This window comes from Lepidochelys olivacea (genome assembly GCF_965140295.1).
Source record: "Lepidochelys olivacea isolate rLepOli2 genome assembly, chromosome: 1".
NCBI classification, from domain to species: domain Eukaryota; kingdom Metazoa; phylum Chordata; order Testudines; family Cheloniidae; genus Lepidochelys; species Lepidochelys olivacea.
Window position 1 is genome coordinate 178,990,420 of NC_140411.1, and position 24,837 is coordinate 179,015,256.

At 45.7% G+C, this 24,837-nt stretch overlaps 1 protein-coding gene across 1 annotated transcript in view; it reads left to right on the plus strand.

Moving 5' to 3' along the window:
* The window catches only part of LIPI (lipase I), a 39,357-nt gene extending 14,865 nt beyond the window's left edge, over positions 1 to 24,492 (plus strand). The window contains exons 6-10 of the mRNA XM_084617536.1: positions 5,946 to 6,113; positions 7,753 to 7,848; positions 9,831 to 9,942; positions 11,707 to 11,880; positions 24,118 to 24,492. Of these exons, the coding sequence (XP_084473662.1) occupies positions 5,946 to 6,113; positions 7,753 to 7,848; positions 9,831 to 9,942; positions 11,707 to 11,880; positions 24,118 to 24,205 (638 nt within the window). The 3' untranslated portion in view covers positions 24,206 to 24,492. The remainder of the gene's footprint in view (positions 1 to 5,945; positions 6,114 to 7,752; positions 7,849 to 9,830; positions 9,943 to 11,706; positions 11,881 to 24,117) is intronic.
* The last annotated feature ends 345 nt before the right edge of the window (positions 24,493 to 24,837 follow it).

Here is a 24,837-nt window from a genome sequence, read left to right on the forward strand (position 1 = left end):
GCCCGCTGACCGAATACACCCACCCCATGGTGCAGTTCTGCCCCTGGACTACTTCCTACCCGGTCTCTCAAGCGGGCCTCTCTGGTCCCTCCAGCTTGTCCGGGTATTCAGCTGCTGGCAGCTCCAGCTCACCCTCTGTGTCGGGCTCTCGCTGGCCCTGGTTACAGCCGGGCCCCTCCAGGTCCTCCGGGTACTCAGTGGCTGGCAGTTCTGGTCGCCACAGGCCTTCCTCCCGGTCAGGTTCCTCCCGGCCCAGGGCCTCCCCTGGGTCGGCAGCAGGGTCTGGAGGGAGCAGCCAGCAGCCTGTGTCTGTCTCCCTCCCTGATGCTCTCTTCACTGGGCAAAGGGCCCCGCCCTTTGTACTTCTGTCCCACCCCTCCCCTTCCAGGGATTGGTATAAACTTGGTCTGGCTCCGCCCACTCAGGCTGAGAGGGTGGCTCTTTACCCTCTGCTTTGGAGGGAAGCCACCCTGGCTCCCTACATACCCCACCCCTCAAATCCAGCTCCCGACCTTCGGAGCTGGCGTCTTCACCCTCTCCGAAGCAGGATAGGAAATCCGCATTGGCATTGTCCCGTTCCGCCCGATTGTGAATCGTGAAGGCATAGGGCTGCAGAGCTAGATACCACCGCATCAGCCTGGGATTATTGTCCTTCATCTTATTAAGCCACTTCAGGGGTGCGTGGTCTGTAACCAGTATAAAGGGGGCACCGAGGATGTAGTAGCAGAGAGCATCGACTGCCCACTTAACTGCTAGGGCCTCCTTCTCCACGATGGAGTAGTTCCGTTCTCTGGGGAACAGCTTCCGACTGAGGTAAACAATAGGGTGTTCCTCCCCGTCCACCTCCTGTGAGAGGACTGCCCCAAGGCCTACACCTGAGGCATCAATCTGAACGATGAAGTCACGATGGAAGTCAGGGCTGAAGAGTACTGGATTGCTACACAGCCGCTCTTTGATAGTTCGAAAGGCCGTCTCGCACTCATCGGACCAATGCACCCGGCGGGGGCTGTGCTTGGTCAGGAGCTCCGTTAGCGGGGCTGTAACGCTTGCGAAGTGGGGTACAAACCACCGGTAATAACCAGCTAAGCCCAAGAATTGACGCACCTGCCTCTTTGTGGTCGGCGCCAGATATTCCTGGAGTGCTTGGACTTTCCTGATGAGGGGGCGGGTCCGTCCCCAGCCCAAGGTGTACCCCAGGTAAGTGGTTTCCTCCCACCCAATTCGACATTTTTTTGGATTGGCCGTAAACCTGGCTGCGCGGAGGTCCCGGAGGACTAACACGACTTGGTTAAGATGTTCCTCCCAGTTATTGCCATAGATGACCATATTGTCCAGGTAGGCCGCAACGTACTTCGTGTGTGGTTGCAACAAACGCTGGAAGGTTGCCGGGGCCCCATGGAGGCCGAAAGGCATCCGGGTGAAATGGTACAACCCTGAAGGGCAAACGTGGTCTTCTCCTTGGACCTGGGATCCAAGGGGATCTGCCAGTACCCCTTGGTGAGATCTAAAGTGGTGATATAACAGGCCTCCCTGAGCTGGTCAAGGAGCTCATTGACTCGGGGCATCGGATAGGCGTCAAATTTTGAAATGGCGTTTACCCTTCAGAAGTCAATGCAAAACCGCCGGCTCCCATCCGGCTTTGGTACGAGGACGACGGGACTCCGCCACTCGCTCTGGGAGCGCTCAATCACACCCAGATCCAACATCGCCTGGACTGTCTCCTCTACAGCCTCCCGCATTCGCCTAGGCAATGTCCGGGTTGTCTCTCGGGCCACCACCCTGGGTTCAGTCTGGATCACATGGAAGGTGAGCATAGTCCGCCTGGGTTTCGTGGTGAAAGTCTTGGGGAATGCCCTTACTAAGCAGAGTGCCTGTTCTTGCTGCTCGACTGTGAGTGTCTCTGCTAGCTGGGGCTCACCATTATCCGACTCCTTGGGCGGTTGGGGCCCCAAGTCTGGTTTGGGGGGGTACGGGACAACTAGGAGTCCTTCCCAATCCTGCCAGGGTTTTAAGAGGTTTACATGATAAATCTGTTTTTCCTTATAGCGACCAGGTTGCCGAATTTCGTAGGTGACAGGCCCTACCCGGCAGAGGACCTCATACGGACCCTGCCAGTGGGCAAAAAGCTTGATTCCTCCAAGGGGAGCAGGAGTATTTGGTCCCCTGGCACAAATGATCGAGCCTGGGCACCCCGATTGTAGTGCTGCTCCTGGGCTCTTTAGACTGTGTTTAAGTTCTCCCTCGCGAGCTCGCCCACCCGCACCAGCCGCCCCTGCAGTTGTAAGAAGTATTTTAAGAGACCCTGTGTTGCGGACGGGTTGTGTTCCCAAGTCTCCTTCAAGAGGTCCAACACCCCGCGGGGTCGCCGCCCATAGAGAAGCTCAAATGGGGAGAACTTCGTGGACGCCTGTGGGACTTCTCAAATTGCCAGTAGTAAAGGAAGGAGCAGCTGGTCCCACTGGCGGAGGTCCTGGGTGGGGAAACGCCGCAACATTCCCTTCAGGGTCTGGTTAACCAGTTAACCAGATAAACCGTTCAACCAGTCCGTCAGTCTGGGGATGGTAGACCAAGGTCTGCAATTTCTTAATCCCCAATATGGCACATACCTGACGGACCAGCTTAGAAGTGAAGTTGGTCCCTTGATCAGTGAGTATCTCCCGTGGGAGGCCCACCCTTGCGAAGATCTTCACAAGCTCCGCAGCAATAGTGCGGGCGGTGATACTTCTTAAGGGGACGGCCTTGGGGAAGCGGGTGGCATAGTCCATTAGGACAAGAATGTATTGATGGCCTGCCTTACGTTTTGGAAAAGGCCCGACCAGGTCCATTGCTACCCGCTCAAATGGTACACCTACGACTGGTAAAGGGACCAGGGGGTCCTTCTGTACCCCTGCCGGGGCTGCATGTTGGCAGTCCAGGCACGACACACAGTAATCCTTCACCTCACTGTGGACGCCGGGCCAGAAGAACCTGGCCAGGACCCTGGCCACAGTTTTTTCCTGCCCTAAATGGCCTGCAGCCAGGATGTCATGTGCAAGCTTCAGGACAGCCCAATAATGAATGCGGGGAACCACGAGTTGGGTCCGGACTTCTTGGGTCTGGGGGTCTCGGTCAAGGTGGTAGAGCCGCTCGTGGTTGAGTTCAAACCTAGGCCATTGGGTGGTGCGCCGCGCCTCCACGACCTCACCATCCACCCGGGCCAGCTGCTCATAGGCAAACTGGAGCGTAGGGTCCTCCCTTTGATCTCGGCTAAAGTCCACCAGGTCAGGAGGGGGACCAGCCATTGCCAGGCCATCCTGCCCGGGGGTGGGACCTTGGTCAGCTCCTGGGTCGGACCTTGAGTCGGGTCCTGTCTTCCTCTCAGGCGGAGCTCCCTTGAACACCTCTTTGGTGGGTAGGGGTTGGAAGTCTGGCCTCTATGAAGTCTGGCCAGTCGTGGCCCAGAATCACTGGATAGGCGAGGGATGACGCCACTGCCACGTTCATTAACTGAGTTGCTCCGTTCACTGTGATGGGGACCTGAACTGTGGAGTACGATTTTACGTCTCCGTGGATGCACTGAATCCGTACTTCCCCAATGGTCCGCTCGGTGTCCGAGAAGAGCTCCTGGTGGACAAGGGTCTGCCCACAGCCTGAATCAACTAGACCAACCACGTGGATCCCAGCGACTTCCATGGGAGCTGTCAGTTTGGCCACAGAGGGCGGACGGGCCCGTCGCTCCCCGGTGCACACCAGGCCAAAGTTGCAGTCCATCGCAGGACAGCCCCATTGCAGATGACCGTACTTGCCACATCGAAAGCAAGGTCCTGGCCGCGTGGGTACACCAGTGGGGCTGCAGACTTGGCTGGGGCCCGGTGGTTGGGTTAAGCATCTAGGGGCGGAGCGCGGTGAGGACTCGGGGCGTTGGGGAAAATCGGTCCTGCCGCCATATGGTCGTCAGGTATGGTGGGGTGCGTTGGTTTGGGAGGTGGGCCCCCCTCCTTTCAAGTTTCTGTGCATTGGATTCAGGGTTTGGGGGGCAGGCGGCCGGTCCTATCAGGGCCTCTGCCTCGAGAAAGTCCTCCATGAGCCCGACGGCTGTGCTCAGACTTTGTGGCCGGTGCCGCAACACCCAAGCCCTCCCCTTGGTCGGGTGGATGTACACAAATTGTTCGAGGATGACCTGTTCAGTCACCTCAGCTGCTGTTCGACGCTTGGGTTGTAGCCATTGGCTACCTGCGTCCTTCAATTCCTGGGCCATGGCCTGGGGTCTGGTGCCCGGTGGGTAGACCTTTTCCCGAAACCTTCGCCGAAAAGTCTCAGGGGTAATGTTGAAGGCATCCGAGATAGCCGTTTTCACTCGAGCATAAATGCGGGCCTCATCATCTGGGAGCCCACGGTAAGCCTTCTGGGCCAGCCCCGTCAGGTATGGGCGAGGAGGGTCGCCCATTGGTCAGGTGCTGGGCCCCCAGGGTTTGAAGTAACTGCTGCTGGTGGGCACCCAGCTGCTGTACGAGTTGGTGCTGCTGCTGTTGCTGGCTCTCAGCCAGGAACTTGATAAGCCTTTCCATCTCCATCTTTCCAGTAGGGGAGCTTCAGAGGCCCCCTCGCGCTAACCCCTTGCTGCAGGGATAGGGATCACTGCCCGCATTCTCCACCACTTGTGACAAGTTTCAATCGGTCCTCCGAGCCGCTAGGGGGCGATGGAGAACTAGGGTCCCACAGGCAGGCCTTAGTCACACCTTTTGGGCGCTGGGGAATTAGCAGAAAAGGTGTGCCGGCCGGAGTCCGTAGCGCGCCCCTCAAGCCCTGGGGCGCGCTGGCACGAGTCTGCAGCATGCCCCTTAGGCAGGGGAGCGCTGGCACGAGTCTGTAGCGTGCGATTCTGCTACCCAAGGCAGGTTGGCCAGGGTAGGGGAACGCAGCCCCACCCAACTCCACTGCGTTCCAGCCCAGGGCCCTGACAGTGGCGGGAGGCGAAGGTCCTGCCGCTGGGTCAGTGGGGGGCCATCCGCGCCCCGCTGACCAAATACACCCACCCCCCGGTGCAGTTCTACCCGTGGACTACTTCCTACCCGGTCTCTCAATCAGGCCTCTCTGGTCCCTCCAGCTCGTCCGGGTATTCAGCTGCTGGCAGCTCCAGCTCCCCCTCTGTGTCGGTCTCACACTGGCCCGGGTTACAGCCTGATCCCTCCAGGTCCTCTGGGTACTCAGCGGCTGGCAGTCCTGGTCGCTACAGGCCTTCCTCCCGGTCAGGTTCCTCCTGGCCCCGGGCCTCCCCTGGGTCGGCAGCAGGATTGCGAGGGAGCAGCCAGCAGCCTGTGTCTGTCTCCCTCCCTGGTGCTCTCTTCACTGGACAAAGGGCCCTGCCCTTTGTACTTCTCTCCCACCCCTCCCGTTCCGGGGATTGGCGTAAGCTTGGTCTGGCCCCGCCCACTCAGGCTGAGAGGGTGGCTCTTTACCCTCTGCTTCGGAGGGAAGCCACCCTGGCTCCCTACAGCCCCCCAGAAGAACAGCATGGGGGAAATCTTGATGAGGAGATGCTCCCAGAAGGTCTTTCTCCCTGAGCTCCCTCCCATGGGAGGGACAATTTGACTTGGGCCCATGTTTAATCCCAATAACTCTGTAAATTTTGCAAGAGGGCTTTCTACAATACTTTTTCTATGTACATTGCCCCCTTGTTCAGCAATTGTATACTCTCGCTCCTCCTTAATTCCTCATCTTTTATTTTTGGATAGGTATAAATCCATTCCTCACCTTTGAAAGCTAGTAGCCAAATAAACCATAAGTCAATCTTCTCCCTCTGACTGATTAAAAAAAGGCAAAACCCTGAGCAGTAGGGAATAATGTAGTCATTAGAAAGAACTGAAATGGGATTATTTTGTTGTGTGTCTAATATTGTTTCTCTTTAGGAATAGATAATTCAGTGTATATTCCTTGCATATTTAATTTTTCTTTTTTAATTAAAGGATCTCAGTTTGTTAAATGTGACCATCAGAGATCTGTTTTATTGTTCCTGTCATCCCTGAGAGGGAGTTGCAACATAACAACATACCCTTGTGATTCATACTTGGATTATAAGAATGGAAAATGTGCCAACTGTGAAGCTTTTCAACCAATGCCTTGTCCAGTACTGGGTAAGAGTTACATGATGGTGTCTGTTTTTTCAGCTGGAAGGGCCAAATAATGTATTGGTGACTTTTTCATAGCAGTCTCTTAATTGAAAATAGTTGTTTCTCAGGTATCTTAGACTTTGTCTCCATATTGCAGCCTGCTGTAAATATTACTGGAGACATTGATAGGATCTGTTTCAGAGTAACAGCCGTGTTAGTCTGTATTCGCAAAAAGAAAAGGAGTACTTGTGGCACCTTAGAGACTAACCAATTTATTTGAGCATGAGCTTTCGTGAGCTACAGCTCACTTCATCGGATGCATACCGTGGAAACTGCAGCAGACTTTATATACACACAGAGATCATAAAACAATACCTCCTCCCACCCCACTGTCCTGCTGGTAATAGCTTATCTAAAGTGATCATCAAGTTGGGCCATTTCCAGCACAAATCCAGGTTTTCTCACCCTCCACCCCCCCCCCCCCCCCAAACTCACTCTCCTGCTGGTAATAGCCCATCCAAAGTGACAACTCTCTACACAATGTGATAATCAAGGTGGGCCATTTCCTGCACAAATCCAGGTTCTCTCACCCCATCACCCCCCTCCAAAAACACACACACACAAACTCACTATCCTGCTGGTAATAGCTCATCCAAAGTGACCACTCTCCCTACAATGTGCATGATATTTTATTTGAGCATGAGCTTTCGTGAGCTAGGATCTGTGGAAGAGGGTTGCTTGCAGAACTACCTAGCATCTAAAAATAATCTAAAGTTTTAATGCTATGACTGCTTTTTTAAAGGCCTCTAAATTCATTGCAGGGGTTAAATCCATATAAACTGTCTTCACTGGGCTTTCTAGTCCAAAACAGAGGCAGGCAACAAAAATAATTAGAATCATGTAGAAATTTAAGGTTAGGGAGAGATTGAAAAGATTGGGACAGTTTCATTTAGAGAGGAGATGAATAAGAGGGGCATGATGGAAATATGCAGAATAATGAATGGTAAAGAAGTTAAATCAGGAATGCCCATGTACCCTCTTTCATAGCACAAGAATAAGGAGACAATCAATGAGACTAACTGGCAAAAAATTTAAAAAATGGGTAAAATGGAAATACTTTTTACATTGAGTCCAAGAGTTTAGTAGGATTCAGAGTGGATTAAACATTTATAAAATAAAATATCCACAAATACATTACACAGGATAAAAACCCCAACATTCTTAGGAAGCATATCAACCCTTATAATTCAGTGATAAGCTAATTGATCATTTATGGGAAGAATAGGAAGAAACTTTACCTATGGAACTTTTCCTTAGTTGTTCAGTAGGAGGTTTCTTACATCTTCCTCTGAAGTAGTTGGTAATGGCCACTTTTGGAATAAGATACTAGCAAGATGGTCCCCTGCTTTAATCCAGAATGACAATTCTTATGATCTTAGTATAGCAGGAGAAGTATGTTAAGTGGCCTACCGAAGACTGAAAGGATATATATTATCTGTTGGACTGGTTGGATGATTTCTATGTTTTCCAAATCAGTTTTCTTTCCCAGTTAATGCACTGAAAAATTAAGATAAAATGTATAACCTTCAGTAATTTTCTCTTTTGTATTTGTTGCTATTTTGCTTAATAATGTAATGTTGAATTTATAAAATTTGGATTTCAGGTTATTTTGCTGATAAATGGAAAAACTATTTAATCCAAAAAGACCCTCTCGAGACAAAGGCTTATTTTGATACCTCAGGCCAAGAACCGTTCTGCAGTAAGTGACTGACCATGCATTACTTTTTTACACTTACCAAACTTGTCACTGATTATTAACTGATCCAGAAAAGATGACATGTTCTTGATTAAATTTTTGAACATTGTTACTATATGACTTGTAAAATACTATAATAAAAAGAATCTAAACCATCAGTTAAGTGTCAGTATATAGAATGGGGAAAGGAGAGGGATGATCTGGCCAGAATAGTAAACAATGAGTGAGCTGAACAGGAAAGAGAAAGAAATGCGGCTGCACTGGATAATGGGGAAAGATGGACTGTCAGGAGGGAAAGGGGAGCCAGAGAGCTAGGCTAGTTAGTTAGAGAGGAGAGGCTGGGTGATAGAACTTGCTTGGGTGGGAAAGGAAGGAAACATGGCTGTACTGTACATATACAGTAATAAGCAAAACACATGTAGCGGAACAAGAAGCCCTGACATAACTGGGCACAGTAAAGTACTAATAAGCAAGAACCAACAGAGAAATTAGACCAATAAATCAGTCAGGAGAGCAGAGTAATTACTGAGTGAAGCCTATGGTAATCCCTAGGAATTTGAAAAGGAAACGGGTTACTGAGGAAACAAATAACCAAGAGAGACTACGAAATAAACAAAAGAGATCAATCAAACTAAAAACCTAAGACACACATAGGGAAAACAAACTTAACACATTTATATAAAGTGAGACTTGTTTTTTGAGCAAAGAATATTAAAAAAACAAAATAAACAAAACAGTTTTAATTGAATTTAGTGCTTAAAAAAAGTATAACAGCCCCAAATAGTTTCTTTTCCTCTGATTATCCACACAACAGGTACTGCATTGGCAGCAACAATGCAGTCCAATTTCCTCCAACATTCTGGCAATATACCTCAACTATTTTCTGGAAGTTTTACTTCTAGAGGTGACATGGTTGCTTTACAACATTCTCATTCATTCTCTCTGGAGGCTGCCAACAAAGATGGCAGTTAGAGTCTGGCCTCTCATTCCTTTGTCAGGCAGAGCTCCCACTGAAGTGAATAGAGTTTTGGCTGAGCAATGGAATACAGGATCAAACTCTTAATACCAGTAGTGCTGGTTGTTTTGTGATGTGCATCTGTAATGAGGTATCCTGGCCCTTTAGGCCTAGAGGAGGCCAGAAAACCCTGTTGCAGGGACACTGGAACTAGAAAAGGAGCAGGTTGTGGTCAAAGCCAGAAGAGAGAGGAAGGAGTCCCAGGATGTTAGTAGTTGGATGGGGAAAACCCAGGACACTAAGGGTCTGGAATCAGGAGCCCTATGGTATAGAGTGGGGCAGAGCGCCCCTGTCTCACCACAGACCCAGAGGAGCTCTCAGTAGGACAGCAGTATATATGCTGCCACCTCCCTCAGACGCTTGCAGCAGAGACGCTGGCAGGAGAAGGAAGTCAAAGCTAGAAGGCTGAGCTCCTAGTAGGAAAGACTACAAGTGGCAGACTGATGAGGAAACAGACTGAGATAGAGGAAGAGCTCCAAATATGGTAAAAGAGCCAGAACAGAGTATGAACTTTTGGGTAGTGGTGAATGGTTTTATTCGTGGGGTTCTGAAGACTGTTGTTGGAATGTTTTTGTTAGTAAACAGGCCCCAAAGGGAGAGTGGGATTAGCCACAAAAAAGACTGGGTAAAGTTCATAAGGGGTTCAGAAGAGGGGAGAGAGAAACAGAGATGGAAAACAACCTTTGGGCCCGAGGGGGTGCTTAGGAGGTGACCAGTCCAGTGACAGGACCATTTCCTTCTAAGAACTGGGGGAAGCCACTGGCTCTATTCACATAACTCCGAATAGCCATCATATGGAAACTACTTTAATTAATAGCCTCTAGCTCTGATTTGAACTAGTAACCCAGAGAGAGATAATGAGTCATCATCCTCATCCAATGAGTATTTTTAATAGGGAGAGAACAGGAATTATATTCATGATGTTAAGTTCAATCTTTGAATCTTATTATTTTCTGTTTCTATTTTGCAGTGTATTACTACTTTGTGGATTTTATTACTTGGAACAAAAGCATTAGGAGAGGTTTCATTAGAATTAAAATAACAGACAATGCTGGAAACACAACAGAATCAAAAATGAATAGGTAAGTCATATTTTACTCAACAGGTTTTGTATCTTTTATTTATCTAAAGTTGCCTTACCTTGCAGCAGAATCTACTTAAAAAAGAAGAAGAAGAAAACCATTAAAAGTTCTGTTAATGCAAGTGCTGAGTTGGGTAAATATAGGACAGTCTTATGTAGTAGAGGATCATTTGAGGTTTGTTCTGTTTTCAGATAAAAATGAAAAGCCATACTATGTCTAGAAACTTATCATGGTCCCTTTCACTGACAGATCTAAAATAAAAATGGATGCCACTATCATATAGAGTCAAAATAGTCCCAGAATAGTGAATTAACACATTGAGGCAGTGACTGCTTACCAGTTACATTAAAAAGTTACTGAGTAAACTGTTTGTAGCAGTCAGTTCAATAGCAAGCTGTTTATTATTGAAAGTAAAAAATGTTCTTAAAGAGTATTTACCATTATACATGCAACAACAGTGCTGAATTAAGGTATCAGCAGCTCAGATTTGTCTTGGCTTTCATAGATTTGTTAGAACCTGAAGACATTTTCATGTAATATGTGTATATAGGCTTTTTTCTCCTGCTAGCTACATAGGTGTAAACTGGGAGTAACGTTGTTGAAGTCAGTGGAGTGACACTCATAATACTAGTAAAAAGAAAAGAAGTACTTGTGGCACCTTAGAGACTAACCAATTTATTTGAGCATAAGCTTTCGTGAGCTACAGCTCACTTCATCGGATGCATTCAGTGGAAAAGCTAGTGTGAGCTCAGAATTATGTCCTATATAAGTGACTTATATTTACATATCTTATGTCTGACACTTATACAGTGTTTTCTCATCCAAAAATTGCAATTAACTTTATAAACATTAATTACTTTAATCTCTTAAGGTAGGTAAATAATTATTATATTCTCCATTTTGAAGGGGAGGAAACAGAAGCACAGAAATTATGATCCTGCTGTTCAGAATCACAGAGCATACACAAAAATGTACTAATATGTACCTAATTTGTGTGCACAATTGACATGATAACATACATAAATTTATAATTGTACACCTAATGGCAAGTGAGACATGTAATTAGCCATTTTATGTATGTAATTTTACAGTTTGTATGCTCAGCTGTAGAAGTTGTCTATACATAGTAGGTAGACCATGGGATATGTTTTATTGCAAGTGTAATTGCACATACCTGGTTTTGAAATTTAGTCCCTAAAAGAGTTGCCAAATGTCTTGCAGAAGTCTTTAGCAGAGGCAGAATAAAATCTAGGGGCCAGATTCTGGCTTTGGCTGCTCTGTACAGTGCGTAGAGTATTAAGGGTGTATGCATATTAAAAGGTGGTTTAAAGATCCTATTGCACCTCTGTGCAGGGTTGATGACCATGGACTAGGTTAAAGCAGCCTAAGGGATGCTCTAATGTACACCAATGAAAACTGACTCACTGATAACTGATAACTCAGCCAGGGATCAGCATGGGACAGTGACATCTCGGTCATATCTCCTCTGGCCATACCTCTTTTTCTGATCCCTATGCTAGCTCTGTCCCACAGGAGAATCCTCCTTTACACTGGGGTGGTGGTCCCTGGTCAGTTACAGCAGGGTAAGAGCCAGTTTACACATGTAATGTGGTGTAAAGTAGATACATGTACCAGGGAATCTGGATTCAGATCTCTAGACTCCCAGTTCTGAACTTAACCACAAGTCAAGACATCTTACCAAGATTATTTTTTTAATAACAGTGGATCTGACTCAGACAACAATGTATTATACTTTCTCTCTAGTGAAGCTACTACATTTCAGCAGTATAGACAAGCCAGTATCTTTGTTGGATTTTATGAGGATTTTGACAAAATATCAAGAATTTCCTTGACTTATTCTACAAGGACTCTAATTGGCCCAAAATATAAGCTCAGGATTCTCCGAATGAGGCTAAGATCTATTACAAATCCAGCAAGGTAAGTGGATGGTTAATAAAAAGGATACTTGAAGATTAGATTGTTTGAGGTGTTTCTGGAAAAATATTTATTGTGCTGCTTGTGGAAATCTGTGTATAATGCATAGTCCTAAATACAAGCATATTGTTGTCACAACAAATTATATCCTTGTCTAAGACATAATTCATCCTGTGAAACAGTTGATTTGTGCATAAATATTAAGTACACACTCCATGTGTTAAGCATACATCCATTGTATATGCAAGTTCTGTGTACATGCTGCTTACTTTGGCAGGATACTGCCATCCTTATGCAAGCAGTCACAATTAGTTCAGAGGGACCACTCCTGTGAGTGAGTATGACCTGCATTTCTAAAGTTTGCAAGATTCAACCCTCTTCTGTAACAGACATTTTAAAACATTATTTCAGCATTTTTCTATCCTCAGCAGTTCTGTATATAGATTTTCTCACATGCACATACATTGAAATCAACAGGTTTGTTCTGTATCTCCATGTGTGAGTAAGCAAATAGGGTTTGCCCCTGTTAGGATTCTACAGTACAAGAGCAAAACATGTATGCTATGCTTACTGACACTGATAAGTATGTATGATTTCAGTTTTAATGCTTAAATGTTATTTCCTAAGCTCCTTTAACTATTAATGTATTAATCAGTTCATAAAGTTGACAGTATCCCAGTAGCCATTCTTAAAAGCTCCACAGATAACTGTACAGACACCATAACATTTAAACTTTGCCTTTCCGTCTTGTGAGAACAAACCATTCACTACAATGTTGGTAGGAGAATTTTACTTCACAATTTATCCTGCATTTAATGTAGCAACATTTTTGCATTTTAATGTATTCTGCACACAAATGCCAAGTGCAGCAAAGGCAGAATTTCAAACAAAATCTAATGAGTTCTGACTCTAACAGAATGAGTACTGAATGGAAAATATATACCATTGGAATTATGAGTCACTGACAAAAGTAGACTATTATGAATTAATAACAGTCCTAAATAACATACAGCTAAGAAGTCAGAACCTTGCTAATTTACTTGGAATCCCATGGCAAATTACGCTGTGCTGTTTTTGTTCTGTGCCTCACAGGGTATGTCTACACTGCAATTAGACATCTGTGGTTGGCCTGTGCCAGTTGATTTGGGCTCGTGGAGCTCAGGCTAAGGGGCTGTTTAATTGTGGTGTGCCCAAGCTCTAGGACCCTGGGAGGTGGGAGGATTCCAAAGCTTGGGCTGCAGCCCAACCCCATACATATACACCGCAATTAAACAACACCTTGGCTTGAGTCCCATGAGCCCTAGTAGCTGGTCTGGGCCAGCATGGTTGTCTAATTGCAGCATAGACATACCCTTATAGGCACAAAACAAACCTTGCAGCCCACGAAAAGTAGGGACAAAGATAGCTTTAAGCCCCCTTTGTACCCTCCCAATTCTGTGCTGCTCTGAGGGCTGAACCCTGGGTGTAACAGCATACCTATGCTGCCTGCGGGTAGCGCTGGCTGTCCTGAACCACTCTAAGACACAGCACTATGGCCCTTCTCCAGCCCCTAGCATGCCCACAGAGTGGATCTTGTGGGGCAGTTTGTGGCAGCGTAACCCAATTAGCGTGCTGGGGGAATTCTCCCATGGCTGGCTCTGGGGCTTTTGGAGCCTGGTATGGTATCACAACAGCATATGGAGGCTCTAGTGGGGACCAGAATTGCTAGTATTCTGCAGATGCATGGTATGCACAGAGGGCCAAGCCACTCTTTATCCCCAGTAGAGCTGACTGCCTGTGTGAGGAGTTGTAAGCTGCACTCCTTAAAAGAGTATGTCAGTGGGTTTGCTGCCTCTGGGTGCACCAAAGCTCTCCAGCCACCCAAAGCAGAATACCCTCGCTGCTCTTCTAGGGACAGTGTATACTGAGAAATGAGATGTAATCTGGGATTTTTAATGCACTGTAGCAGGGGCCACATGGAATGTTACTATGCAGCAAAATGGTGCAATATAGATTGATACCTTGCCTTGCCACTCAGTAATTTGCAATGTAGACAAGCCCTTAGGCTCCTAAGTCATCTAGGCACTTTTGAAAATTTTACCCTAGAACTCAGAATTCCGACTCCTAGACAATTTTTTCAGTACTAAACTATGCTGCCTCCTGCAACAAACTAGTACCACGACTATATCAAATAACACAACTTTCTATTTCATCAGCAGCTTCGGGGAAATAAAATATGTCATACAATATCTTGCACCATATAAAAAGAATAATGGGTATTGAAGATGAGAGTCATTTCCTGTGCACAGGTAGCAAGACAAAATGTGAAGCATGTAAGCAAAGAAATAGACAAGAAAAAATGTTTTGAGGTGCTGGCTGTCCCATGAAATTTCCAATTAAGATTTCATTTAGTGAGATTTTGAGGAGGAGGAGAGAGAGGGGATGGGCAAAATAATTCTTATTTTCTTTATGGATTTCCAGTGGCTCTGTTTCTAAAGAACTGTCTACAAAGCTTTTGTACCACTTCAGCTATACCTGTTTGAAACCAGTATAGCTAAAGGTGTACAACTCTCTAAAGTGGACATAGTTATATTGGTAGACAGGTGCTTATACTGGTACAGCGTACTCCCATAAATTTAGGGGATAAACTATACAGGTATGAGGCACTCTTATAGCAGCATAACTAACTGTATCCACACATGAGATTGTACTGATAGAACTATTTTGGTAAAAAAACCACCTAACTGAAATAATTAAATCCCTACAAAAACTGTGTAGACCAGCCCTAATTAGACTCTACTCTCAATAGAGCTAGAATAGGGGTGGGCAAACTTTTTGGCCCAAGGGCCACATCTGGGTGGGGAAATTGCTTGCAGGGCCATGAACGTAGGGCTGGGGCAGGGGGTTGGGTTGTGGGAGGGAGTGTGGGGTGCAGGAAGGGGTTCCGGGCAAGGGGTTGGGGCAGAGGAGTGGTGTGGGGTGTTTGAGGGGGCTCAGGGAAGGGGGTTTGGGAGCAGGAGGGGTGCGGTGCAGCAGGGGGCTCAGCGCAGGGGGTTGGGGTACAGGAGGGGTGCAGCAGGGGGTTGGGGTGCAGGAAGGATGTGGGGTGCAGCAGGGGGTTGGGGTGATGGAAGGGTTTGGGGTGTGGGCTCCAGTACGGCGCCGCTTACGTGGAGCAGCTCCGGGGTTGCAGTGGCATGCACCAGGGCCAGAGCAGGCTCCCTTTCTGCCTGCCTGCCTGCCCTGGCCCCGGCCCCACGCTGCTCCAGGAATCGGCCAGTACCACGTCCCTGCGGCCCCTGAGGGGAGGGGAGGCAGAGGGCTCCGTGGGCTGCTCTTGCCTGTGGGTACCACCCATGAAGCTCCCATTGCCCGTGGTTCCCCGTTCCTGGCCAATGGGAACTTCGGGGGAGGTACCCACAGGAAAGAGCAGCCCGCAGAGCCTTCTGCCTCCCCTGCGCCCTGGGCTGCAGGAACGAGGTGCTGGTCGCTTCCCGGCACAGTGCGGTGCCCGCGGCGCTACGGGGATGGCAATCCAGCAGGCCGGATCCAAAGACCCAAGGGGCCGGATCCGGCCCGCGGGCCGTAGTTTGCCCACCCCTGAGCTAGAATGATTTTACTTAAAAGCATTTACAGTGAGAGAGACTCTAAGACCTAAATTAATGTTGTAAATACTTTTCTATCCAACAATCATAAAACGAGAACCATTTCATAAGGTTTATCAGCATCCAAGTTTTTTTTTTAAATTATTGCTTAATCTGGTAGAGTAGGCAGGCTATAAATAGACTGCCCAATCTCAGTCTTGCCTTGTGTTCTTATTTGTGGACTGCCAGAAGCTGGGGCTGGACTACAGGAGAGGGATCATTGGACAAATTGCCCATTCCTTTCATTCCCATTCATTCTGGTCCCTGAACTGGCCACTATCGGAAGACAGGAATACTAGCTAAATGGGTGATTGGTCTGACCCAGTATGGCCATTCTTATGTTCTTGTTCATGCTTGGAACTCCCATTAATTTTACTATGAGTTGCACATGGTCTATTATTTTAATGTTAGGATTCAATACTGTCCTGTTTTCAGATGCATATAGCTTGGCAGTGAAAGAATTATATCATCTCCTTCCCCACCCTCCAAAAATATGTTGTGTTTTTAAGTACAATGTAAACAAAACAAAAAACAAACCAAACGGAGGAGCAGTACAGGAGCCAGCAAACAGCTGAAAACAAGAGAGTCTGAATTGAGCTCTGTTGAAGGAGAAGGGAGGCAAGCCCCTGTTCCTTAGGGGACAGTGGGTGAATGAGTTCTTCAGAGATAGCTTGCGGCTTCTTTGCCGATTTCTTTTCTGTTTTCAGGTTGCAGAGGCTGGTAGGGGGCAGCGTGCTGTGAGAGAAGCAGAGTCTTGGATCACAGTAGAGCCGTGATTAGGTGGGCTATAATGGCAGCCAAGCAGCCAGCCGGGGACACAGGAACCAGCAATCAGAGTTGAAAACAGAGGAGTTTGAGGGGAGAACTGTTGGAAGGGAAGGGAAGCAAGTCCCTGTTCCTTAGAAGCCATGAGTGAGTTCTTGAGAGTTTGTTTGCTGTTTGCAGAGACTGACAGGAGGCAGTGTGCTGTAAGATAAGCAGAGCCTTAGCCCACAGGGGAGCACTGATTATTGGGCTTATTAAGGCAATCAGTCAGCGGTGCAGAAGCTGCGGCACAATAGCCAGCAAACAGAGCTGAAAACAGGGGAGTTTGGGTGAGAGTTTGTAAGGGGAGTTTGTGGGAGTGAGTATGGTTGTTGTTTTAATTTGTGGAGTGTTTTTTCCCCTTGACAGGGGCTTAGGTGTGATGGCTATCACAGTGACAGAGGCAGCAGTGGTAGTGACCTAAGGAATGGAAGAGGCAATTAAAATGACTGGATGTGGAGCCTGTGAGATGTACATTATCCTGGAGTGAGTACCTGAAAGGTGCTTTGTATGAAGTGCTGCCTGATAGGGTTGACGGAAGAGAAGAGTCGAGGTTTGGAGATGCAGGTAGAAACTATGGTTGAGCTTCGAAGGTGATTTGAGCACATGATAGAGGGAAGGCGAGAGAAGGCTGAAGGGAAAACTCAAGACTTATAGATGTAAGATGGACTGGAGAACTGTTGGGGTAGACTGCTGGATGAGGAAAGTGGTCAGTGGAAGCATGTGACTATCAGAACCAGGCAGAGGAGAACACCTGCTACTGAAGGTGAAAGAGCAGAGGAACAGGTTTGCTGAATTGGGAAATGAAGGGGTGCAGCAGGCAGTAACAGAAGTAGGAGGGTAAGGAAGAAGAGAAGAGGGGCTAGTCATACAGGAAGAGGGGAAGAGACAGTGGAGATAGCCAGTTTGGAGACCCAGAAGGATAGAGAATGACGCGCATAAGATTGCAAGTGAGAACAAAAAACAGAAAGAACAGAAGGAGGAAGGCTGGTGCACTGCACCATCACAAGAAAGAAGCAGGTCTATGTGATTGTGGACTCTCTTCCAAAAATGGACAGGCCTGTCACCAGAGCTGATCCAGAGAACAGAAGAGTGTACTGTCTGCCAGGAGTTAAGGTACAGCATGTGGGCCTGAGGCTGGAGAGGATCCTATTGGGAGCAGGAAAGAATCCACTGATGTTCACATATGAAGGACAAAATGATACTGCTAGCTTCTTGCTAGAATGCATCAAGGGAGACTGTGCCAGGTTGGGGAAGATGCTTAAAATAAATGAAGGTTCAGATAATTGTCAGTGGGGTTCTGCTTGTCCCTAGAAGAGAAGAACTGAGGTGAGACAAGATTATGATGATCAACAGATGATGCAGGCAGTGGTGCTATAAGGAGGACTTTGCCTCCCAGTGGTTGAACATCCCATTCACAAACAGAGGACTGTTCTCATGGGATGGATTCCACCTGAGTAGGGATGGAAATAGAATTCTGGGATGGAGGCTGGCACAAATGATTCAAAGAGCTTTAAACTAGGAATTTGGGGAAGATGGTTAGGAGATATTCATGTAATCTCAATGCCTGATTTTAATATTGAGTAGGAGGAAAAGTCAAGTAAGAGGATAGAGCAATGGAGAAAGGAATGACAGATGGTAAGAGAATGGACATCAAGAGGAAAGATAGTGTCATTGGTATTACTGGCAGTAGAATTATTGTACCTAATCAGACAAGGAAGCTGGATGAAACCAAGCAGAAACTACTAAGATGTTTGTATACCAATGCAAGGTATCTGAGTAACAAAATGAAGGAACTAGAAATACTGGTGCAGGATGTGAAACTAGGTATTATAGAGATAACAGAAACATGATGGAATTGTTGTCTTGACTGGAACACAGATATTGAAGGGTATGTGCAGGTCAGGAAAGACAGAAATAAAGGTAAAGGTGATGGAGTAGCATTATATATTAATGATGAGGTAGACTAAAGAAATTAGAAGTGATGTAATGGATAAAATGCAGTCTGTTTGGGTCAAAATCACGTTGGGGAAGAAAGAGGTCCCACTGGGATAGTGCTTGGGGTATGCTACAGACCCCCAGAATACAATTTGGGTATGGATAGAGACCTCTAATATTTTTAATGAAATAAATACTACTGGGAATTGTGTGATTATGGGAGACTTTAATTTCCCAGATATAGATTGGAGGATAAGTTCTACTAATAATGGTAGGGCCCATGTATGCCTGGATGTGATAGCTGACAGCTTTCTTCACCAAATAGTCACTGAACCAAAAAGAGGTGATGCCATTTTAGATTTAGGATTGGTAAGTAGCCAGACCTCATTGAATAACTGGTTATAGAGGAGAACGTTAGTTTGAGAGATCATGAGCTAATTCCATTTAAACTAAATAGAAGGATAAAGAAAAATAGGTCTGAAATGAGGGTCCTTGATTTCAAAAGGGCAAACTTTTTTAAAAATAAGGGAATTAGTTAGGGAAGTGGACTAGACTGAAGAAACCAAGGATCTGAATATGAAGGATGCTTGGAATTAATTTCTGCAACTGTGACTGAACATATCTGAAGCCTACATCCCAAGGAAGGGAAAAATATTCATAGGGAAGGGTTGAAGACCAAACCAGATAAGCAAGCATCTCAGACTGGTTATTTAGAAAAAGCAGAAAGCCTAAAAGAAATGGAGCATCGGATGGATTAGCAAGGAAAGCTATCTTTTGGAGGTCACTAAGTGTAGGGTAAAAGTGAGACCTGTCAAAAACCAAGCAGAGCTGGACCTTGCATAGGAAATTAAAACTAACAGTAAAAGGTTCGTTAGCCATATAAATAAAAAGAAAACAAGGAAAGAAGTGGTACTGCTAAGCACTGAGGATGGATGGAGATTAAAGATAATCTAGGAATAGCCCAACACCTAAACAAGTATTTTGCCTCAGTTTTTAATAAGGGTAATCAGAAGTTTAGCAGAGTGGCTAATGGAAATGAGGGTATGGAAGTAGAAATTACCACATCAAAGGTGGAAGTCAAACTCAAACAGCTCAATGGAACCAAACTGCAGGACCCCAGATAATTTATATCCTAGAATATTAAAGCAACTGGCACAGGATATTGCAAAGCCAATAGCAAAGATTTTTAATGAATCCATAAACTTGGGGGTCATACCTATGATTGGAGAATTGCTAATATACTACCTATTTTTAAGAAAGGGGGAAAAAAGTGATCCAGGAAGCTACAGTCTAGTTAGTTTGACCTCAGTTGTATGCAAGGTCTTAGAACAAATTTTGAAAGTGAGACTAGTTAAGGACATAGAGGTAACTGGGATAAAATACAACATGGTTTTACAGAAGGTAGATCTCGCCAGGCCAACCTGAGCTCTTTCTTTGAGAAGACAACTGATTTTTTTTAAGACAAAGAAAATGCAGTAGATCTTATTTACTTGGATTTCAATAACTTCCACACTGGGGAAATTAGTTAAATTGGAGAAGATGGGGATTAATATGAGAATTGAAAGGTGGATAAGGAACTGGTTAAAGGGGAGACTACACTGTGTCATATTGAAAGGTGACCTGTCAGGCCCGAGGAAGGTTACTAGGGACATTCCTTAGGGACTGATCTTGGAATCAACCTTATTATTCGTTCATGACCTTGGCACAAAAATTGGGAGTGTGCTAATAAAATTTGCAAATAGCACAAAGTTGGAGGTATTGCCAATACAGAGGAAGAATGGAACATCATAGAAGATCTGAATGACATTGAAAACTAGAGTAATAGAAATGGGATGAAATTTAATAGTGCAAAGTCATGCAATTGGGGACTAACAACAAGAATTTTCATGATAAGCTGGGGTGTATCAGTTGGAAGCCACAGAGGAGAAAGACCTGGGTGTTTGGGTCAATCACAGGATGACTATGAGCTGCCAGTGCTATGTGGCCATGAAAAAAAGCCAATTCAATCATATGCTGCATCAGGTGAAGTATGTCCAGTAGAGGTAAGAAAGTTATTACCATTATACAAGGAACTGGTGAGATCTCATCTGGAATACTGTGTGTAGTTCTGGTCTCCCATGTTTAAGAAATATTAATTCACACTGGAACAGATGCAGAGAAGGGCAATGAGGATGATCAGAGGAATGGAAAACCTACTTTATGGGAGGAGACTCAAGGAGCGTGACTTTTTTAGCCTAACCAAACAAAGACTGAGAGGAGATATGATTGCTCTCTATAAATAGAGATGGATAAATAGCAGGGAGGGAGAGGAGTTATTTAAGCTATGCGCCGATGTGAACAGAAGAATAAATGGATATAAAGTGGCCATCAACAAGTTTAGGCTTGAAATTGGATGAAGGATTTTAACCATCAGAGCAGTAAAGTTCTGGAACAGCCTTCCAAGGGGAGCAGTGGGGGCAAAAATCTAACTGGTGTTGATACATTTATGGAGGAGATAGCATGACAAGACTGCCTACAATGGCATGTTGCCCATCTGCAACTGCTTGTAGCAAATGTCCCATGGCCAGAGATGGGACACTGGATGGAGAGGGCTCTGAGTTACTGCAATGACTTCTTTCCCAATGACTTATCTGGCTGGTGGGTCTTGCTGACATGCTCAGGGTCTAACTGATTGTCCTATTTGGGCTTGAGAAGGAATTTTCCCCTGGGTCAGATTGGCAGAGGCCCTGGGGGGGTTTTGCCTTCCACTGCAGCATGGGGCAAGGTTCACTTGCAGGATTAAACTAGAGTAAATGGTGAATTCTCTGTAACTTGAAGTCTTTAAATCATGCTTTGAGGATTTCAATAACTCAGCTAGAGTTTATGAGTCTATTACAGGAGTGGATGGGCAAGGTTCTGTGTTCTGCAACGTTCAGGTCAGACTAGAAGATCATGATGGTCCCTTCTGGCCTTAAAGTCAGAGTCTGAAATTTCAAAATAATTTTAATACAGATTTTATGATGCCTTTATTTGCTGTAATTACATAATTGCTCATGGTAATTCCGAAAATACCTCTAATTAGAGTGACTACACATTCACTTCATGTAGTTAGACAATTATAATTACATAAATATGCCATAATCAGAAAGGTCTGAAATGTTCATACAGCAAAAGATTAGATTAAGAAAAGGGCACAGGTGCAGGGGGAGACCTATGGTGCTATGCTAATAGCAGACAGTTGTAGTCCAGGATATATCATAGATGGGACAGTTGTCACCTGGACTGATCCACACAGATAGTGTATGAACCTGGGTGTCCCCTGGGGCCACACCCAATTTTCAGGACTCTTCACCTGATCTCTCTGGTGAAGAGATCAAACTCCAAAATGAAGCTTGCAGTGTTGTCCGTGTACTGTTTTCTCTCCCATGGATAAGAAATATCTTTAGGAGGTAAAAATTCCACTGATGGAATGGCAGGTCACATTGGAAGAAATGCCTATATTCACACATTTCTCTTAATTCAGCATTTGGTCCAGTATTGTACTACTCTGTGCTAGTACCTACTATCTTCAGGTACATTAAAATTACAGCACTATAGGATTACAAGGCATATACTCATCTACCCCAATATAATGCGATCCGCTAGAATGCGAATTCAGAGATAATGTGGTAAAGCATTTCCCCTCTTCCCCCCCTCACTCCCAGGCTTGCACAAGCCTGGGAGGGAGGAGAAGCGGAGGAGCAGCAAGTTCAGGGGAGGAGGCGGAGCGGTGGTGAGCTGGGACGGGGAGGGGTGTGTGGGGGAGGTCCGCAGCAAGTAACGGGGGGGGGGGGGCGCAAAGCAACTGCTCACCAGCTCAGCTCTGCCTCCTCCCCCAAGCGCACCGCTGCTCTGCTTCTCCCCGCTCCCTCCCAGGCTTGCCATGCCAAACAGCTGATTTGTGGCAAGCCTTGGAGGGAGAGAGGGAGAGGGAGAAACAGAATGGCAACGGCACACTTGGGGGAGGAGGCAGAGCTGGAGCAGAGGTGAGCTGGGTTGGGGAGCTGCTGGTGGGTGCTCTGCACCCACCAATTTTTCTCCATGGGTGCTCCAGCCCTGGAGCACCCATGGAGTTGGCGCCTATGGCGGCAGCATATCTGGCTCTGACACGCTGCTCTGAGTGGGGTGTAAGGGGGCTGGGCTGGGGGTTGGATAAGGGGCAGAGGGTCTCGTGGGGTGGTCAGGGGACAGGGAGGGTTGGGGGTTCTGAGGGGTCAGTCGGGGGCAGGAAGTAGGTGGGGGTTGGATGGGGGTGGGCCCAGGCTGTTTGGGGAGGCACGGCCTTCGCTACCCAGCCCTCCATAGCAAGTTTGATATAACGTGGTTCCACCTATAATGCAGTAAGATTTTTTGGCTCCAGAGGACCACGTTATATTGGGGTAGAGGTGTACAAAGTAAACCTTGATATAGATGTACATAATGATTTGTTGTTGCAGCTTGGCCTGGAAGCTGTTCCATGAGTTCTTTGAAGGTCTCATGTGAGGAGCTCTAGATGAATAAATGCTCAAGGCTCCAGCAGTAATATGCAGGAATTGCTTCTCTCCTGTTCCACAGAAAATTAAAGCATTATTAAAAAGATATGCTTTAGCTCACCTAGAAGTTATGGCTTTGATGTAGAAACTACTGGGTGAAATTCTGCAGAACACAGCTCATAGGAGGTTAGGCAAAATCAGAGGGAACCACTATATCTATAAACTCTATTCATTTGTCTTCCCTAGGGATTGAGTAGGGCCCAAGCTTGCTGTTCTGTACAACATATGGTAAACCACTGTCCCTTTACTCAGATAGGTGGAGCTATAGCTGACTTGAAAACCTCACTTATAAATAATGAAATAACCAAAAGAGGCTGTACATCTTTTCCCATTTCTTTCTCTTCTCCATGTCATCCCCTAAAATCCATCCTACTATGGGACTGGATTGATTAATTCACAGCTTTGCCTAAATGGCATAGAGGGCAGTGCATAGCCACACTGCCCCAAAGGGAGCACCAGTATATAGATGCTGCTGTAACACTCCTTTGTGGGATAGTTTCTTACCCCACACACATCCAGCCCCTTCTATCCAGCTCTGCTTACTCATGCATGAGGGGCAGGGCCATGGCCTCTTTCCTACCTTTGTGGGGCACTGTGTGCTCCTCCATGGCTCTTATGTGGGTTTCACATAGCGAGAGGGTTCTTATGCCCTCCTTACCCTATTGCACACCCATGCTGGGGCAAGGCAGAATCTGGTACTACAATATTGTAAGAATTTTGACTTCTTAATGTTGATGTGCCAAATTGACCCACCACCATCTACATAAAACCTTCTCCAATAGGCAGCCATTGCAACAAGAAAAAGGAGGAAATGGGACGACTTGGTTTTGCATTGCTCCATTCACTTATAACAGCCACATCCCTTCCTTAGGAGAATGTTAAGGAAGGATTACATCACACATATCTGCTAACCAGCCCCAGCTAGAAAGATATCTTTGTACCTCTGTGGGCAGGGGAACAACAAAATATTCAACCCTAATTGTTTCCTAGGAATTGGCTATTCTGTACCAGAGCCAGTCATTCCAAGAGGATAGTTTGAACGAAGACTAAATCCACCCCAGGCTGAATGACAACGCTTATCTTTATTGGTCAGACTGGCAGGACATTCTTACTCCTTCCCTACAGCACTACCCAGCTTATTACCCAAGGAACAAGGACTAAACAGAGACAAAAAGACTTATCCCCTTGTCCTGAGCATATTTTCTTAAAAGTGGTAAATGCCACCAACTTAATCATTCATATACTACAGTATTTTGAATGTGAATTAAAAATAGAAAATTATTTTATACTGAGAGCGTGTTCTCTCTCCTTGTCTATTTATGCAGGCTGCAGATGTGCAGATACGATTTTGTACTTCTGGAAAACATCGAAACAACCTTCAAGCCTATTCCATGCCAAGAGAGGGACAAGTAAAGAGAACCTCTGCTAACTTGCTTTCCTTCTGTAGACAATATCACGTTTAATTCTTTCTTAGGACGAAGGCCTGCAGTGAGGAGGGAAATGAGTCAAAACAGGCTCAGTTTCTGAAGTCGGAATGATAATCTTCATTGCTTCCTTTGGGTATTGTAGAGTGAAGTTCAACAACCAGTTCAGTCAAATTTTGAAAACATATGTATGATGGCAGAACACATACAATGATCTATTAGCCATTGTTTGTAAGTAGCAAGAATACTCCAGGAGTACTCTGAATTAAATATAACTATCTGTGCTGATCATGGCAAATTAGTTGTCATGTAATATAAATGTAATTATTTTTTTATAATTTTTCATATTAAGACATAATTATCTCTGAATTTAATATGTTACACTGATTATATACAAACCAAATATACAGCAATTATGGACTATTATATTCACTGAATAAATAATTTGTATTTATTTTGTTATGTGATGCTTCTATTTTTGGAAACCAGAACAGTTGATATTTGTGCAAATATATGTAAATTTGCTGTTTAAAGCAATTCTCTGATCTCCAGTGTCTTCTGTAGGTGAGTAGTATTACAAATCTTTAAGTGTTTGTCTATTAATGGGAATGGACAAGAGAT